The sequence below is a fragment of the Anolis carolinensis genome, chromosome 2, assembly GCF_035594765.1.
Source record: "Anolis carolinensis isolate JA03-04 chromosome 2, rAnoCar3.1.pri, whole genome shotgun sequence".
NCBI lineage: Eukaryota > Metazoa > Chordata > Lepidosauria > Squamata > Dactyloidae > Anolis > Anolis carolinensis.
The window spans coordinates 192,339,613-192,359,925 of NC_085842.1; the positions used below are offsets into that span (position 1 = coordinate 192,339,613).

The 20,313-nt window shown below is 39.1% G+C and overlaps 1 protein-coding gene across 8 annotated transcripts in view; it reads right to left on the bottom strand.

Annotated features, from left to right (window-relative positions):
- Positions 1–20,313, bottom strand: part of LOC100561551 (ultra-long-chain fatty acid omega-hydroxylase) — a 40,220-nt gene that overhangs the window by 3,034 nt on the left and 16,873 nt on the right. For 2 of the 8 annotated variants that reach the window (XM_062971418.1, XM_062971417.1), the window contains exons 3-12: positions 19,782–19,955; positions 17,916–18,060; positions 14,282–14,335; positions 12,591–12,718; positions 11,441–11,562; positions 9,471–9,738; positions 9,114–9,180; positions 6,331–6,460; positions 3,237–3,370; positions 2,166–2,230 (exon numbers count right to left, since the gene is read on the bottom strand). In XM_062971418.1, the coding sequence (XP_062827488.1) occupies positions 2,166–2,230; positions 3,237–3,370; positions 6,331–6,460; positions 9,114–9,180; positions 9,471–9,738; positions 11,441–11,562; positions 12,591–12,718; positions 14,282–14,335; positions 17,916–18,060; positions 19,782–19,955 (1,287 nt within the window). The remainder of the gene's footprint in view (positions 1–2,165; positions 2,231–3,236; positions 3,371–6,330; positions 6,461–9,113; positions 9,181–9,470; positions 9,739–11,440; positions 11,563–12,590; positions 12,719–14,281; positions 14,336–17,915; positions 18,061–19,781; positions 19,956–20,313) is intronic. The other 6 variants (XM_062971421.1, XM_062971420.1, XM_016991156.2 and 3 more) reach the window with 3 other exon arrangements.

Consider the following 20,313-nt stretch of genomic DNA (forward strand, 5'->3'; position numbering starts at 1 on the left):
GGGGCCTCATAATAGTGTCTGAAAGAAAGAAAACAACAGCTCCCATGAAACCATATTCTGGTTCTTCTGTTGTCCTAGTTGCAAGTGCAAATACTTTTCAGAAGAATTATAAAAACTATTCAGACTATGTTGTTTAATTTAACACTTATATTCAGTCTCTGTACTTTTGATGCTGCTGCTTTATGATGTATGATTTGTGCTTTTTTGGAAATTATGCTGAAACTGCAGTAATTTGTGAAGCTAGACATCTTGTTAGCAACTGATTACAAAAGCTTGAACATTGCAGCTGAGACCAGCTGGAGAGATCTATCTGCTCCCTTTAAGGCAGTGGTTTTCAACCTGTGGGTCTCCAGATATTTTGGCCTTCAACTCCCAGAAATCATAACAGCTGATAAACTGGCTGGGATTTCTGGGAGTTGTAGGCCAACACACCTGGGGACCCACAGGTTGAGAACCACTGCTCTTCTCTCTCTCTCCCCCCCCCCCTCTTCTTTCTCCTTTTGACTATGTTACCTGTTGATAGCTGTTTGGCTGTAAGAGAGATGCCCTGGCCAGATGGCACAGAGAATAATCTCAAACATATCTGAAACTGGACTAATAAGTTTTGTACCTGTGTATGTGGAACACATGAAGGTTGTGAGTAAACCAAATATGTTATTTTTTGTATCAAAGTCTACTTCATTTTTGTCTCCTGAGTGCATGATATAGAACAAGTTGTTTTATGGAAGCACTGAAAAACACTCCTGAAGCTCTGCTGTTTTTATGCACTGGCAAATCTCTGTTTTCCTAACAGATCGGAGATAACAGGTTATTCAGTCTAACAACTGAAACCATTGCCATGATTGTATACCACAAGAAAAGATTTTACTCTAAAGCATTTTTGGCTCTTCTCTGAAAGGTCATACTTTTCTAAAAGTTACGATCTCCAAATGGTGTTTTCCAAAAGGTTATGAATGCCATTTTCCAAAACTGATCAGCAGTAGCTGCATAGGAGGAGTTGAAGACCTACAGAATTCCCTGTGGGAAGAACACCGCATCTCCAAAAAAGCAACGTGCTGGGGAGGAGAGGGAATGGCACAAACATTTGTTGTGGCTGCTTTTTTTCCAGTAAAAAAAAAATCAAATTTTATTGATTTATTATGCTTTATGTTCACCTTTTTTACACCCTTTATAACCTTCGGAGTTAATGTCCAATTAAGAGCAGAGAATGTCAAGAAATCTACATCCAAGGAGGAAGAGGAGAAAAAGAAAGCAGTAGAAATTAACGTATTTTGGACTACATACTGTATATACTCGAGTATAAGCCTAGTTTTTCAGCCATTTTTTAGGACTAAAAAAACCTCCTTGGCTTATACTCGGGTGAGGGTCCTGGTGGGCTTATATTCAGGTCGGCTTATACTCAAATATATATGGTATATTTATTATTTTTCTCTATTATTATTGGTATTGTTACATTTATTATTTTACTCTATTAATTATTATTACATTTATTATTTTACTCTATTATTGTTGTTACTTTTACATTTATTTTACTCTATTTTTATTATTAATACATTTATTACTCTATTATTACATTTATTTTGCTACATTTATTATTACATTTATTATTTCACTCTATTATTATTAAAAGGATACATAAGCCCATTTACATTGAAGAAGATGAAAATAATAATTTAATCAGAGTTGAACAGTCATATCTTAAATTACAGTTTGATGTAAAGATTCAAAAACATTTAAACTACTGAGGCCTCAATTAATGTAATTTTATTGGTATCTCGGCTTATACTGGAGTTTTTTTGTGGTAAAATTAGGTGCCTGAGCTTATATTCGGGTCGGCTTATACTCGAGTATATACAGTAATTAATGGTAAGTACCAAGACAGAATGATTTATCCTTGAAATGAGCATATTCTACTGGAAACAGCAGAGAGAAAAGAGGAGAGAAAGAGACTTTTTAATTGAAATGTAAAGTGCAGTATCTTCTTTTAAGAAATGAACAATTCATAAATGTAAGGCAATAATACTTGTAAACTGCTAAAGAGAAAGGAATGGTTAGCAACTGAAAACAAAATAGTCTCACTTCCCTGGGTCAATACAAGAATGTACACTGAGTATTCAAACCAGAGACAGAACAAACTAGGATTACTGAAGATTGTGAAACAGTACCTCGGGCTCTGGCCACACAGCAGGATTGTGATGGGTGCCATATATACTGATGAGGCAAATGACCCCTGCGGAGGGAAGAATAATGAAAGTTTGTATTTTGTTGCTCCATCAAGAGGCGAACAGTGAAACAGAATCATTGGGAAGGGGAAGGTAAAGGTAAAGGTAAAGGTTTCCCCTGACGTTAAGTCCAGTCGTGTCCGACTCTAGGGGTTGGTGCTCATCTCCATTTCTAAGCCGAAGAGCCAGCATTGTCCGTAGACACCTCCAAGGTCATGTGGCCGGCATGACTGCATGGAACGCCGTTACCTTCCCGCCGGAGTGGTACCTATTGATCTACTCACATTTGCATGGGAAGGGGAATAAACATAGAAAGAATGACAGCACATCTTGCAATTTTCAGTTTTTCAAGAGAGAAGTAAAACATCTAATGTGTAGTTTGAGCCCTTAATATGCATGGGTTTCTCTGTAATTCCTCATTCACAATCATAATTGTGAAGAGCATCCTTCTGTTTCTTCCCACTTTTGGTTTGGAAGTGGCATGCTTTTGGCTCATATCTTGCAGACATTTGAGGATCATCCATTAGACCTACTGGGTCACATTGTGCCTGCCTGGCAAGTTGCACTCTCCCTTTCTCTCAGCCTGAGCTACCTCACACAATTGCGAGGGAAAAGTGAGGTGGGAGAAGAAAGCCATGTATCCCCAATTAGAGCTCCTTGGAGGAAAGTTGGGATGTTGTCAAGAATAATCGGATAAAGTCAGTTGCAGTGAAATTATATGTCACAGCTTATGAAAAAGGAAAACAAGCACTTCACATGAAGTAATGTAGTGAAGGATTCATAACGTAAGTGTGAATAAGCCATAGTCAACCTACCTTCTAAAACACAGGATGATTTGAAATACTAACATTCACTTCGTTTCACCTGCTTACACAATGTCATGCTAACAGTGTAAAAATATTATAGCCAGCAGCTCCTTCATGCAGATACTGATTGCTACTCCTTCAAGATGAAGGAGAAAAGAGAGTCCACCAAGAAACAAAGGGTATACCAGGCCCCTCTCTGGATAGATACCTTTGGGGATAATCTGTCCGCTAGGCAATTTCACATCCTCATTGCAGCTTCGAGAAATGGCTGTGACTGCGGGGTGGAGGCGCAAGCTCTCCTTGATGCACATGGTGGTGAAGGGCATCTGGGAGAGGTCTTCCCTGAGAAGAGAAAGGGGACCAAGCATCAGACTTGGCACATGAACATCAATGCATATGGTATTAGTTAGCAATTCCTCCTCTCTTCCTAGCTGCAAGGCAGTCTGGAAGCCATGCCAATGAGGAGCAGTTTAAAGAGATGGGTATATTTACTTTGGAGAAGAGGAAGTTAAGAAGAGATATTTATTATTATTTATTATTAGCAACATTTATATCCCGCCCTTCTCACCCCAAAGAGGACTCAGGGCGGCTTACATACAAGATATTATATTATTAACATAGCACAATATATGCATTATATATTACTATATTGTACTATAACATTATATTTTAATATTATTAGTAATATTACATGTAATATAAATATACAATTATAATAATGTGTTATTATTATTATATTGTGTTCTATTATAATATTATTATCAATATTATATGCATATGCAATATATTCTATTATTGGTATATGTTAGCCATGTTTAAATATTTGAAAAAATGTCATACTGAGGAAGGGTCAAGCTTGTTTTCTGCCTCTCCAGAGACTAAGACACAGAGCACTGGATTCAAACTACAGGAAAACAAATTACAGTAGAGTCTTACTTATCCAATACTTGCTTATCCAATGTTCTGGATTATCCAACACATTTCTGTAGTCAATGTTTTCAATATAGCATGATATTTTGCTGCTAAATTCATAAATACAGTAATTACTAAATAGTATTACTGCGTATTGAACTACTTTTTCTGTCAAATTTGTTGTATAACATGATGTTTTGGTGCTTAATTTGTAAAATCATAAACTAATTTGATGTTTAATAGGCTTTTCCTTAATGCCTCCTTATTATCCAACATATTTGCTTATCCAACACTTTGCCGGCCCATTTATGTTGGATAAGTGAGACTCTACTGTACTCCTAAACATTAGGAAGAACTTCCAAGTGGCAAGAGCTGTTGGGCAGTATGTTTTGAAGTGTAGTGCAGCCTTCTTCTCTTTAAATAGAGGTTGGATGGCCATCTATTGGGCTGCTTAGATTTTGTATCCCTGCATGGCAGAAAGGTGTTTGATGGCCTTTATGGTCTCTTCTAATTCTATGATTCCACTAGGGGAGGGGATGCTGCAAACATGGGACCATTGCAGGTCTTCAAAGAGATATCTTCTGTACTATAAGACGGCTCTTAACTGCTGATCTCTCTTTCTACAAAGAGGGAAGGAGGGGGCAATGACAACAGCAGCATTTTTGAGAATGCTAATTCTGCCCAATGTAGAGCAATACATATTATAGGAAGGGAATTTAGTTGATGGCACCCATAATAATTTCATTCATGCTTCATATGAAAGAGAACATTTTAACTATCAAATTTATTTGACACCAAGTTCCATACAATATGGATCAAAAGCAGAAAAATGTTCATTTTATTATAAAACCTGGTTTTGCCAACTGGTCTCAAACTTACCCAGAATATTTGGGATTTAAACTAAATGTAAATATCACATTTGGTCTAAATTGGTTGATAAATGTACATTCTAGAGCAGCAGTTTAGTGTGCTTTCTTCCTCCTTCCCCCTCTCTCTCTAAGCGCATAGGGGGCTTTCCCTTCTCTTTGTTCCTCGGACCATCACAGGTAGAGCCCTTTTTGATGTGCTGTGTGCATAGAAATTTGTTCATGTTTTTTTTCAATTAGTTCACACATACACTCTCCATCCATCTGCCACTGGTCCGGCCCATCCGTCAAATTTTAAAAAGCAATGCATCAAAAAGTTTGCCCATGGAAGGAACACAAACACAAGGAAGAAGATCGGAAATTAAAATGTGGGACTCCTAATAGACCTCTACCCCGCCCCCTTTCGACTTTTTGTCCCTTCGCCCCTTTTGTTTCTTGCTTCTTCTTGCTCTCCCTTTTATTTACCTATCCCTTTTCCTCCTCCCTTTCCCAGGTTCCCCATAGTTAATTTATTTTTATTTTATGCATAAGGAGAACTCTAATAAACATAATTTAAAAAAAAGTTTGCCCATGCCTGTGATATATATATATATATATATTTTAATATAATATAGAAAAATTTCTTGGGGTTTCACTAGAAACCTTTGCTTCAAAAAGAGCTCCGCTTGTGATGGTCTGAGTTTAAGGGACAAAACACCCCACAGGATCCTGAGGTGAATGATATAGATGACAGAAATGGGTTGTGTACTGCCTAGTAGAAATCTTTATTGATACACTAGATTTATGTTAGTGGCTATCTCTTCTATGACTAATATGGTTTGGAGGACAAGTTGCTTATTAATTTGATTTATACTGACTTTCTGCCAGAAATGATTGCTTTAAAAACCTATGTTCAATTGGGAGAAACAATTGATTGAAAACAGAACAAAAAACACACATTTAAAAACACACATTTTGATCTTAGAATTACACTGGAGGACCTAGAGATTCTGAGAGAGAATAATCAACTTCACAAAAGCAAGACTTGCAAATGTGGAGAGCTGATTGTAATTATTAAAACAACCAATTGGGAGTCAAACATAAAAACAAAGTATGTTAAAATAGAATTAACAATACACCAATAAATAGATATGACCAGTTGGCATGCCGAAGACTAACCTGAACAAAAATATCTTTGTTTGCTTGTACTGTACTAACGAACAACAAAACACAGATTGTAGCTCCTCTAGAAAGCGACTGTAAGTATCTTCTTGTTTCTAACAATACCCCCCTTTGTAATTTAGCCAGTTATATTTCTCTCATGATGCCAATAGTTGATCAGTGTCCTCTTCTCTGATATTGGCAGCAGCCATATTGGTGGATCTGGAAGTAATAGTTTAAAAAAGTAATTTCTATCATACCATCTTAGTTCACTTTGTTTAGTGTGTGTGGAAGAGCTAATCCTTCTTCTAGCTAAATATTCAACATCTGGCCTCAAGTCCACCATAATCTATCAATTTCAAACTAGGCCCTACAGTTCATTACCATTCAATTTCTTCTATGTCCCGGTCATGCAACAGTTCCTGGATTTCCTCCCGGCACTGGTCTTGGTAGTGTGGGTGTTGGGCCAAATTGTATAGCACCCAAGACAAGCCGCTTGCTGTAGTGTCATGGCCTAAAATATGAAAATGACAGTGAAACACATACAGATAGAGAGGGATAGTAAATGCAGGCATGTACAGAGAACACTGCCAGCCCACTGCAGCCACGGCACTCAATCATCAAGCCATACACTTTTGAACTAAAATCTCTCTTACAAATGGAATAAATATATGTGCCTGGGTAGATGTGACAAATATGATGTGTAGATTGAATGAAATTGTATGAAAGGTATATGATTGAGGCCTATATAAGGCTGAAAATGCCATTCTGAGAATAAAGTATGGAAAACTACAAAAGGAAGTGAAAAATTCATGAACTGCTGACGTGACCAGAGTCAATGATTAACTGTGGTTGAAAACAACATGTTTACATAGTCAAAGACAATGATTCTTTAAGTTAAGGAAGCAAACACAATGCACCTTACTTAAGAAGAAAAAAAATAACATTTGTCTGGAACTGATGGGGTCAGAATGTTTTAATAATAATAATAATAATAATAATAATAATAATAATAATAAACAACTTTATTTTTATATCCCGCCCCATCTCCCCGAAGGGACTCGGGGCAGATCACAACAGGCACAAGCCCGAAACAACGACACAACATATTTGACAAAAACTTAAAACATTTCAACGATACACAAAATAAAATAATGAACAATACATTAAAATCCATGCAGATAAAATCAGAGTAATTGAAAGCAAACCAGCGGGACAGGTTTCATAAAGTGCTTTATCATGGAAATGAGTAACAGTAATAAAGTGCCATACGCTTTTAAAACATAAAGAAGTATTCTAATGACAGCTCTATTTGCTGTCATCAGAATTGTTTTAGCTGAAAACAATCTGTCACGCATGTACAACTTTTTGGAACAACAGCAAAAAATTGCTATATAAGAGACTTTTTTACATATCCAACATTGTGGCAGACAGCCCACATTCAGTTCTCTTCTCCAGGAGATGGAAGAAGGGATGGTAATGAATGCATGGGGAATGAATTAATGATGAATTGAGTGTTAGAATATATGTGAATGTTTTCCCTTTTTTGCTTGTTTGTGTGACCAATGAAGTTATATAGTCTATGTATGTCTACTTTCTTTCTCTGTAGAGTGCCTATGATATACTCTGTCTCACTGGAAACGAAATAGAAGAACCTCTATAAGGTTTAAAAAGTATTCATGATATAGAGGTTTGGGGAAATGCACTTTTTAGAATTTTTTTAAAGGATCAAATGGTTTAAAGCAGGGGTCCTCAAACTTTTAAAGCAGAGGGCCGGTCCACAATCCTTCAGACTGTGGAGGGGCCGAATTATCATTTGAAAAAAAAAAAAACGAACAAATTCCTGTGCACACTGCATATGTCTTATTTGTAGTGCAAAACAACAACAACAATGAAAGAACAATACAATATTTTAAAATGAAAACAATTTTAACCAACATAAACCTATCAGGATTTCAATGGGAAGTGTCGGCCTGCTTCTGGCCAATGACATAGTCAAGTTAAGTAGGATTGTTGTTGTGCCTTCAAGTCATTTCAGACTTTGGGTGAGCCTAAGTCTAAAATTATTTATTTATTCATTTACTACATTTATTTATTACATTTATATCCCGCCCTTCTCACCCCGAAGGGGACTCAGAGCAGCTGTATGTACATACAATATATTATATTATTAGCATAGCACAATGTTAGCAATATATATATTACTATATTGAACTATACCACTATACTGTAATAGTATATGTAATATATAATGTATAATTAATATTATTATATGGTATTATTATTAGTATTATATTGTTTAACATTATATTATTATCAATATTATATGTATATACAATATATTATATTATTAAAAATGATATAAAAATATTATGTTATAAAACTGAGGGCAGGGGCCAGGTAAATGACCTTGGAGGACCGCATCCGGCCCCCGGGCCTTAGTTTGGGGACCCCTGGTTTAAAGGATTAAGGACCTAATCACATTAACGGATCATGGTGAATCCGGTGGTGTCTGATCCTAGATCACCACCCCACGCCCTGGATCACCCGGCTTGCCCCTTACCCCATCCCATGGGGGAAAGTGTCCACTGGCTGGTTTTCTCCCATTGTTCCTTATGCAACATGGGAAGCCTTCCATGTTGTCGCGACAGTGGCTTACAATGCTCTCTCTTCATTTGCACCACAGAGCCCAGCTGGAGGAAGTAGGACGGGAGCTTTGTGGCTGAAGAGGGGTGAAAACAGCATATGACGGGCAATTTTGCCCATCTGATGAGGCCCTAAATATGGTCTATTACTATCCTGTAGTTTTATAAAAATATTCCTTAATGTATTCCCTACATCTAAAATTCAGGGACAGGGACTTGATCCTTAAAAAAACAAACCCAAATTAAGCTCTTAACTCTTTCATGATACCAAAACAGAAAGATATCTTCATATTTTCAAGTTCAAAGAGGGTGTCCAGGCAAAACATTCCATAAAAATTGTAACACTCCTCTCCAAACAAAGTAAATAAAATAGTCTATTTTATTTACTTTGTTTTATATCCCATCCTCTCTCCCTCACTGTGATGGAGCAACAGGATCCCAACCACCAAATATCCTATCCCTTCTTTCTTATCTCTGGGTAATTGAGGATAGTGCAGTTGAAGTCTAAGTCTGGCATCTCACCCTCAAACATGAAGGTATCCGCTTCAGCTGCAATGTCTTCATCAGACAAGTGGCACCCCTCTTCATCCTGCAACACAAAACCAAGTGTTTGGTGAGATGAGACTGCTGCCTGACCATTGGGGAATCTCACCAGAACCCACTATTAGTGGCAGGAGGCAATCCTTTTCCATGCACCAGCGTCTCATGTTGAGAATCTGCTTCACTCTGTGGCTGCTATAAGCCAGTCCTCATAGGAATAACTTTTCTGTGGATCTCTACAGCCACAAGCCAGTTGGCAAAATCCTATTCTCATGAAGGTGCCTGCCCCACAGACAGCAGCCAGGCCCTCCCTGCTCTTGCCCCTCTTATGCCTAGTACCTTGGCCATCAACAGGACATCAATAAAATCCAGAGTTTTCTCCTGCTTGGGTTTGAGTGAGGCATTCTGTCCCAAGTCTCTAAGGGCCATTCTTCGCTTCTGGATCACATCAGCAGTGAAATGGTGTACGACTTCACAGGCGTGGCGGAAGCGGCGGCCATCTGATGTCAGATAATAGATCCAGTCAATATGGTTGTACAGTTTGTGTGGCCGCCGTGTTACAAGAGAACTGAGCAGAAGGATGGATGCAATATAGTCACTTGGTTTCCTAGAATCAAAGAGACCAATTTGTCAGGATATAACAAGAGACAAAGTTTCAACAGAAGCAGTTTCTCAGGCATCTAAAAAACTGAGCGGGGATGGACAGGTTTTGACCTGGGCCAGTTATAAGCATATACCTCGGCTGTCCTATTATTTTCCATGTGCAAACTAACCTAGTATTTCTCAGAATATTTCATGCTACAAAACCTCTAACAATGAATCGTTTTCAAAAGTCCTCAATATGTCCCAGCACATCATGTCAAGGTGAGCTCATGTGATGCTCCTGATGTCATTAACTCCCAGCATTCTTCAACAGTAGCTTTGCCAACCTGACTGTTGAAAGTTAGAGTGCAACAAAATCTGGAATACTACTTCTGATATACACTTGTTCAGGAGTTAACTCTCTTTAATTATAATGGGTCTTACTCCCAGATAAGCTTGCTTATGAGTGGGCTTTACACTGCAATCATTGGCATGCTTATCTGTTTATACTTGTGTATTGTTGTTCATATGTGGCACTTACAGTGCTTCTGTGAGCCGCCTCCCCTCGGGGAGATGGTGGTGGGGTACAAATAAAGATTTATTATTATTATTATTACCATCATCATCATCCAGAACTAAACCCTACCCTACTAAACCCTATTGGACTCATTCTTAAGTAGATATGTAACTCTTTGTGAGGCTACAAACAGAGCCAACCTCCTCAGATTTTAAATGTCCGGCTATTTTTTATTTTGTTTTATAAAGCTTTAGTTTTGTTTTATAAATATTCAGACATTTCCCCTGATTTGAAATAACTATGACTCCTAAGCAATGTTCACTACATTTTTCTGTGGGTGCATCTCTATCCTGTAGGAATGATTGCAGTTTAACTCCACTTTAATTGATACAGCTCGATGCTATGGAATAATGGGAGCTGTCCTTTTACAAGGTATTGTTTAGCCTTCTATTCTAAAGAGTACTGATGCCTCACCAAACAACAAATCTAATGATTCCATAGCATTGAGCCATGGTAGTTAAAGTGCTGTCAAAGTAATCAGTTCTGTAGTGAAGATGCACTACAGGATACCACTAAGTATTTCTCAAAGAAATACTTCTCACCAAACCAGAATTGCCACCGCTTTTGGGAAGTGAAGACACAATGAATGAACAAATGATGACTGAATATATAGATTATCCTAAGTCATAGGAAATGTACATTTTGAATTGCAGACTCTTCCATCTCACCAAGGAATCATCCCACTTGCTGAATGGTCACAAAAGTGATTAATTTGTACCCAATTCCTCCAAGTTTAACAAAGAAGCTATCCTGCTACAGAACAAAGCTAGAAATCGTTCCCCTGGGAGAAAAAAAATCCACACTGAGAAATTGTCCTCTTTTTCCTCAGTTAGCCCTTGCCTTTTCTTTTGATGAAATGGGTCTACAACCTTGAAGCTAATCTTCCCGTTGAAGCAATGGCCAAACTGCAGTCCATTTGGGGTCAAGGCCCACAACTTAAGAAGCAGTTCCCTAAAGGACATTTAGGGGCAAAGAATTGTGGTTTTTGTGGAAGCCCAGATGCAATTGGGGTTGGTTCAGCTCTCCAATGTCTACTGGGGGATTGACGTGGTTACCCATCTTTTCACAGTTGCCCACTCTGAAATAAAGATATCTATGGGATTCCAAAAGTAACTAGATAACCCAGGATTACGTTTGCTGGTTTACTCACTCTTGGCAGTTGCTGTTGTAGCTGAAGACACATTTTTGTAAACTGTCCAGAGTCATGAGGCTGATATGCTCAAACATGTCAATAGAAGTAGGGCCTGCGGTTGTGAGCCTGCGCCATTTGGCCTTTCAAAAAAAGAAAAAGAAAAAAGAGCTGAGTCAATCTTACTGGAAGAAAGCAAATTTTACAGAGTGAAGTGGGTCACTAAAGTAGAAGGGCTCTTGTAGAAAGACAGGGATTAAAAGGCAGAAACTGAGGAAGATGATCCTTCAAATAATTGGTATTTCTATGAGCAAAGGAAGGATAGACAGCAATAATAAAAACTTATTCACAGGGCAAGGGAAGCTTATGCAGGAAGAGTTAGCACAAAAGCAACAAGTGACCAATTTCTAGGCAAGTAAAAGTTGGAAACAGAATTTCTCAAGTGTCCAAAATAGGGGAGGCTTGCAAAATTAGGTGTGGATATTTAAGTATGTAAGTTTAACCTTCCCATCAAATTCCATTGCTAGAACCTTCAATAGATCAGTGGGATGCCTTTAATAACCATTTCACAGATAAAATCTCTTGCATAAGAGCTGTCTTAGATTATGTTATTGGAGCAAAAGTCAACAACAAGGTGTCCAGCAACTCTGAGTGGGATTACACTAGATCAGTTTGAATTCATGAGTACTGTTGATGTGAGCAAGCTGTTGGGGCAAATAAGGAGGACAACCTACTTTCTTGAGCCCTCAAATAAAACATATCTCTTAGTGAAGGGAATTTTCCACCCTGTTTAAAAGAAGCAGTAGTTAGATCACTGCTGGAAAAGCCCTCCCTGGATCTTAATTATTACAGACCAGTGTCTAATATTCCTTTTTTGGACAAGGTGATTGAGAAGGCAGTTGCCCTCCAACTCCATACAATCTAGCCCGCACAGTAAGATCCTCTGGGGGGTGGGTACTCCATCCAGCCAGAACCTGACTGGTGACCATCACCCAGAGGACCTTTTTTTTTCATCAGTTGCACCAAGACTATGGAAAAACCTGCTGGAAGACATCCAACAGCTAAACGAGGTGTCAGAATTTGAAATGCAAGTGAACACCCATCTCTTCTAGTAGGCACAACAAAGAGGGGGCATAGCCACAGAGTTCACTGGAGTTTTAGGGGACCTCACGTGCATAATATCTGTGCTCTGGTTGAAGATTTTCATGTAAGGCTTCAGGATATCAAAATGAAAGGCAGGAGTGAGCATGCGCCGATGTCTTGCCCACTTTTTCCCACTGCTCAGCAGTAGTCCATCACCTGGGAGAAGAAGAAATTATGAGTTTATTTTGGTCAGAGAATGGTCTGCAATTAGCCCACTGCCCTAAATCCCAAATAAGCCCCCCAAAAGGTCTTCCAGGAGGATCTACAGCAAATATATCGTCTGTCTGACTGCCCGTCTATCTATCTATCTCCACAGTGATTAACACTGGATGGACATGAGCAGCAAAGTATTTTTCATCCCTTGTAGTTTTTCATTGGTTGAAGTAAAAAAAAAGAGAAAAGTGCAACTTTTATGTTAGAGTCAAATAGGATAGCAAGGATGAAACAGAGAGAATAATAAATATTGCACACTGGCCCGGATCCTACTCAAGAAATCCTCTGAATTATCCAGCTACTACTTCTTACTAGAGGAGCCCCGGCGGCGAAGTGTGTTAAAGCACTGATCTGCTGAACTTGCAGACCGAAAGATCGCAGGTTCAAATCCCGGGAGCGGAGTGAGCGCCCGCTGTTAGCTCCAGCTTCTGCCAACCTAGCAGTCCGAAAACATGCCAATGTGAGTAGATCAATAGGTACCGCTCTGGCGGGAAGGTAACGGTGCTCCATGCAGTCTTGCTGGCCACATGACTTTGGAGTTGTCTACGGACAATGCCGGCTCTTCGGCTTAGAAATGGAGATGAGCACCAACCCCCAGAGTCAGACATGACTGGACTTAACATCAGGGGAAAACCTTTACCTTTACTTCTTACTAGACAAAAAATGTAAACTACATGCATTTATCTGGTATGAGTTCAGAGGAAATCAATCCAATGGGTTCCTAGGGCATTGTTTCCCAAATCCTACAGTTCCACAAAAGCATTGTAAGAGTTCTGTGGAAAATCATCTTGTTTAAAATTCATGCTGGAGTATTCAATATATCTCTGCTTTAAAACTAAATTTTGAATCTGTGCCACTGGATGACTATTGGGTAGGGCTGATGGATATATAGCTGTCAGGAGATAGAAAGGCTATCTGAGGCCCCCTCTACACTGCCATATAATCCAGATTATCAGATAAAATAATCTACATTATCTGCTTTGAACTGGATGATATGGGTATACACTGCCATATCATTCATTTCAAAACAGAAAATCCAGATTTTATATGGCAGTGTATAAGGGACCTGAGTAATGCTCCCTTCATGTGTCCACTTATTGATGTGAATCAATGCGAATTAGGATTTTAGCTTACTGTTACACTAAAAAACAAATTTAGAAGCTGGTGAATTTAGAAATCAGGCTTCATCGATAAACGTAAGTGGACACTCAAGACAGATAAACTTCAGTGGATACTCATGGGGATTTGGTTATGAGTTAAAATTCCTGAGTAAACCAGGTTTTTTTTTTTTAAACCTGAAAAATTTCGGGGGGGGGGGGGTTTGAACCCCTAATCCCCTCCTCGGCTACAGCCCTGGACACCATCAAAATAATGCTTGTTAATGATCAATATATAATTGTAATGATCAATATATAATGTATATAATAATAATAATAATAATAATAATAATAATAATAATAATAATAATAATAATAACGGTATAATAAATAAGTAGGAGGACCTTACCAAGCCAGGGCTTCAGGAAGCCATAAAGGAGTTTGTCCTTGGGAGCAACAGCAGCTGCAGGGAAGAGAAAAACAAGATTTGTATTCACTCTAGTCTTTCCCATTTTACTGTTTTATTATTTTACTGTCCATATTTCTAGTCATCATATAATCTTTTAGTGCATTCAAGTATACTTAAACTGGCGAGAAAGGCAAAACAATGAAAGTAGTACAGTAACACTCCTGTACTGTATAGGCAATTAATTCCAGAAAACATTGTTATGCCTGAATGTCAATAAATAACATACTGGTAACTTCTGGGATAAATCATTTTAAGGAATTTGCTGGATATTCCATGCTTTCCCCGGTCTTCCAAGGCAAGCATATCGCAGAACTGCTAGAGAACCTAGCAAATTTCTAGAGAGGATATTTTCCACAGAGCATGGGTAAGTGAAACTGTGGATATGGGTTCTTACTGTATAGTCACATTTCAACTATGACAACAGAATATCAGCCAGAACCTTATAATCACTAAGGAGATAATCTTTATGTGCAAAGACAAATGCTTTCTATCTCTCTCAGGGCCCTTCCAGACTGGCCCAAAATGTGAGACCTGTCTCTCAGTCCCCTCTCCCTAACCGTAATACTTTATGAACACTAGAAATAAAACCAAGTTGGTAATTTTGCACCTACTTTGATTTGGTGAAAATTTTGTTTCAGTTGATATTTGATATGTAGCTAGCTATTACAAGGTTATCAACCATTCTGTTTGGAAACATACCATAGAACTACCCCAACCCAGGAGGGACAGTACAGATTAATCTGGAGTTATAACACTTTTTGAACTGCTTTTTCAACCTCGCCCTGCTTCAATTGTTGCAAATTGGGTTTTAAGTGTAAAGGTAGTCTGCATCCAACTAAATCAGCATCAGGAAGAGAGAAGACAGGAGGGGGCAGAATCTTGCCCTTCCCAGTAGGCTGAGGCAAAAGCAAACTGCTGCATATCTCCTAGGTTGCATATACACTGCCATATAATCCAGATTATCAAAACAGATAATCTGGATTTTATATGGCAGTATTGACTCAGCCTAAGATCGTGACTTCTCCCTCATCATCCTGAGCAACTGCGAAGTGAGGCACTCAGTCTGGATCTACACTGCCATATAATCCAGTATCTGAACCTAGATTATCTGCTTTGAACTGAATTATATGAGTCTACACTGCCATATAATTCAGTGCAAAGCAGGTAAACTGGGATCAGAAACTGGGTGATATGGCAGTGTTGATGGGGCCTGGGAAATTGAATAGCAGGGAGCTCATATACAGCTCTTTCCTTGTCTCCCCATACAATGACTATGGCTGGATCTACATGGCCATATAATCCAGTTCAAAGCAGACAGCCTGGATTTTATATGGCAATGTAGATCCAGCCCATTATTGCTGAAGCATGTGGAAAGAGATTATACCAACACAGTAGAGTCTCACTTATCCAACACTCGCTTATCCAACATTCTGGATTATCCAACGCATTTTTGTAGTCAATGTTTTCAATACATCATGATATTTTGGTGCTAAATTCGTTACTACATAGAATTACTGCGTATTGAACTACTTTTTCTATCAAATTTGTTGTATAACATGATGTTTTGGTGCTTAATTTGTATAATCATAATCTAATTTGATGTTTAATAGGCTTTTCCTTAATCCCTCCTTATTAACCCACATATTCGCTTATCCAACATTCTGTCGGCCCATTTAGGTTAGATAAGTGAGACTCTACTGTACTTCCTATTAGCTGCTCCTATCCTCCTTCCCTGTCTCACACATCTAAGGCCCTATCTACACTGCCATGTTAAATCCTGATTATCTGCTTTGAACTGGATTATATGGCAATGTAGACTCATATAATTCTGTTCAAAGCAGATAATGCGGATAATCTGCTTTGATAATCTGGATTATATGGCAGTGTAGAAGGGGCCTAAACAACTAGCATTGGCAATAGGGGTGACCTCTATGAAAAGCAAAAGTGATGATGCCGTAAGTAGGACCTGGGTGAAGCTACAGAAAATTAAAAGCAGCGAGAATCTCCGGGGAGATGCACAAGGAGCAGGATGGTACATGTAGTGACAACACAGAGAAAAGTCATATATTAGGAGCTGTGAGCAGGAAAGCAGAGAAATGATGGCAAGGAGATAGTTAATGATGATACAGTCCTCCAAGTTAATCAATTTTTCTTTTAGCACACGATATGCAAAATTTTAGTATTATTATTAGCCTCCATTATGCGTTCAAAATTGCCTCACTTGTGCATTAACACACAGACCTTGGTTTTTTCTAGAATGTTGAATTTTAACTAGGAGTTTAGTTTCATCAGTAAAGGATAATTAAAGAATGTGAAATGTAAGTTGGTGGTGATAACAGGTAAGATAATTAATACAGCAAATTTATCCTATGTCGATAGGCTAGATACACAGGTTAAACTCTTCAGCCATGATGTTCCTGCACTGATCCTGAGCCAATTGCTCTCTCTCACCCCCTAATTTACCTCTCAGCTTTACTGTGACCATAAATGGAGGAATCATGTATGGCACCTTGGACTCTATGAGCTTTCTTGGAGGAATGGTGAGATACAATAAGAGATGACAATAGTGTTTTTGATGATGGTGGTGATAGTGAGTGACCATTTTTACGAAATAACATGAAGCAGTTAATAGATTTTTGGGCCTTCAAACAAGGTGGGCACTGTAGTTTACAAAAAATTACAACCGGGAGTAGTAATTCGGGCACTAATTCTGAGTATGCATTTACAACATTCCCACCAACTCGTTTCTATAAAATTTAAGACTTCACCTTTTTTTTTTTTTTTTACATTACACCACTTCGCAGGGATCCCTCCTTGTTAGCTTTGATCCAATGAAGAAAGCTTAACATCACGCCTTTCCTTTTCAAAGCTTCCTCTTTACAAAAAGGAACATTGCTCCAACATGCTGAAGCTCATTGCTACTTCAGAAGGATTTATTCCTCTGACTTTTGTTTTAAAAGGTGGTAACAGTTAGTTTTTTAAAGACAAAAACTATATGTCTCATAAGAGCTATAAATTAAATTATGCCAGTTAGAAAGGGTGAAAGGGCAAGGACCTATGCCAAAAGAAAATTAACATTGACTAACAGCAGGCAAAGTGTAGTGGGGTGTGGTGGCAGTTATAAAACAAGCTTTTTCATGCATAGGTTATTACAAATTCAAAGTAAAAAACCATTGCTCTTTAGCTCTTTGATCCTATTTCATACATTTGTTGTGATTCTAAGGGGGATCTTTCAGTTTCAAGCACATAATCTGAGATCAGAAACTGGATTATATGGCAGTGTAGATCCAGCCTGAGTTTAGTGAATGGAGCTGGCAATAAGGACAGTCTGCCATCTCTACCAGGTGTTCATCCTTAGTAGTAGCTCCAAATAAGAGCTCTGAACCCCTTTGTCCAACTAACAAGTGAACTTAGGAAAGTTACCAAATGGTCTACAACTCCTAGCACTCCTCCAGCCATCATAGCCAAGGCAGGATTCTGGGAGTTACAGCCCCAAAAGTAATTTCTACAAGCTTGGCAAGTGTGTCTTTTCTGCCCCTCTACAATCACACATAGCTTCTTTGCCACCATCTACCTGATACCCGGAGCACTGGACCGATGGTCTCTGGATGGAAAAGTCTCAGAATAGGAAGCCAGGGCCCAAACCACCAGACACAGGAGTGGACATACTGGGCAGCCAGACGCTCTGCATCCTTCAACCCTTCCTCAGTGCTCCGTGCCTAGGACAAGGATTGGCATTAGTAGAGATGCCAACTCACTCAGCCTGCTGCCCAACATAGAATCACCAGTTGTGAAAAGTTCAAAGCCTCCTTCAAGTGGAGTGGAATTCATGGGGGGCAAAGAATGGGTAAAGCTCACCAACAGGGAGGGAGGACTCAGTCATTCAGTGTTTTCATCAAATTGAGGAAAGCAGATTGGAGTAAGAGTTGGTCCATGTTAGGCTTTGGGTTTTCCTCCTATTGAAAGTCAATGATCACCAGCAGAGGGTGGATGAAGAATCCACCATAAGCTAAACTTTTAACTCCATGGCAACAATTCAACATGATTGGAATACTATCGGTGGTGGGAACAAATTCTGGAACAGAGTTTTTGGAAAGTGGCATTTTGATGTATGGCTCTGGCACAGTTTGCATGCACGAGACTTAAAGTGGCTCTAGTGTCCAATGTATTGTGAATTTGAAGCTTAAAATGACACAAAATGCTCACAGTCAATATAAATGTAGTTCATTAATGATAATTAAGTATTGATGTGAATAGCTCTTGCTTAAGGTGACTGAAGGCTCCCTCTCTGAAAATGCCCTTTGCTCTACTTCCTACATGACAATGCATTTTACTCTGTCAGGCTTTACAGCTGGATTGCATCCATGCCACACAAGCATAAGTGGATTGCCAAATGCACTTTTGGACTAATGGTATCACAAAGAAAATTAATACAGACCATTCATCCACAAAGCCTACACAATGATAAACTGGAAGACAGGAAGCATCAGGATAAGCAAAAGGGAAAAGAGAGGCACATGGAAATATCCCAGAGTAAGCCTGCTAGATTCAGCTCTGCTGCTAGGCATACAAAGGTACAACTCCACTATTTTTCCTATCACAACAATTATGATGCATTGATTCAGGCATGTTCCAGGAAGCCAATGCAGTATTCCCGAGGAGAAGGTGCCAGGATCAGCCAAGCAGTCTGGAGGAGATCAGCATTGCCTCTGGAGGAGAAGCTGCCAAGAAGCCTTGGCCGATCCTGGCAGCTTCTCCCCGGGAGGCAAGAGAGCTGGCAGGAAGGGAAGGGAAAGGGACGCTGGAATGTTTTGATTCTCTCTTGCAATTTTGCAAAATAAGCGAGAGTGCGGGGTTCTGGCTTGCTCCTCCCTTCTTTTTACATTCATTCTTCAGCTGGCTGAGCTTCCGCATTGCAATAGCGCAGGTCCCACACTCTTCAGGGGGGCGGCGGGAAAGCGCTGAGGGTAATAACTTTCAAAACTCACTAATCGTTATGAAACATGCCTAATTTTGAATGGGGACTATGTTTAAAAGTACTATTGCAGTGTGGCTTTCAAATGTATATAATAAATATTTATTCCTATACGTTGTTAATTTTTAATTCCAAAATGTAATTTACTTTGTGGATAGTCCTCGAATATTAAAAAGCACCTGTGATTCTAATACATATTCTCAGAGTTTCAGTTTCACAAGACCTCTTTAAATTTCTCTGTCAAAGACTGTTGGTGCCTCACCAACCTATCATGATTCTGTAGTACTGAGCCATGTCAGCTGAACTGGTTTAAAATTGCATTCCTTCTACAATGCAGATGTAACCATAACCTGGAAACGCTCCACATTAATGTATATACTCAGACAACATTGCTCTCTACCATCCCTGTGGAGGTGCTGTAGAAAGAGGACTGCTCTGCCCTTGTGGGAATCCCCTTCCACTCACCATTTTGCCACAACCCATCATCACAGTACCTGAGGCAGTCACAACTGGCTTGATATAGTCAGGATGGACCAAGCTCACGATTGGCAAAAAGGGTCCCATCCACGTCAGAAAGGCTGGGGAGAATGTTGCCACCAACTTGGCCACTGTCACCATGCCTTCCTCATTAGGATAAACCTGCAAGGGATAGAGGCAGTGAGTGCTGGTGCTATCAGGAGAGGAAGGGGCACAGCTGCTGGTGGGGTTATACAAATGGGAAGCAGGGCAAAGACATGCCCTTTTATAGAAAAGCACTGGGCCTGGGGTTCAGCTTTTGGGCATAAGTCATAAGGTGTGGTTGCTATGATAGTATCCTAGAGAGCACTAGGTTGAAGAGTGAACAGTTTACAGAATTCTAAGGTTTAGGATTGTGCATTAGCAGCCCCTAACAGAGAATTCTACTTCAGTAAAGGTAAAGGTTTTCCCTTGACATTTATTTATATTTATTTATTTATTGGACTTGTATTTATTGGACTACTCCCAATTTGGCTCGGAG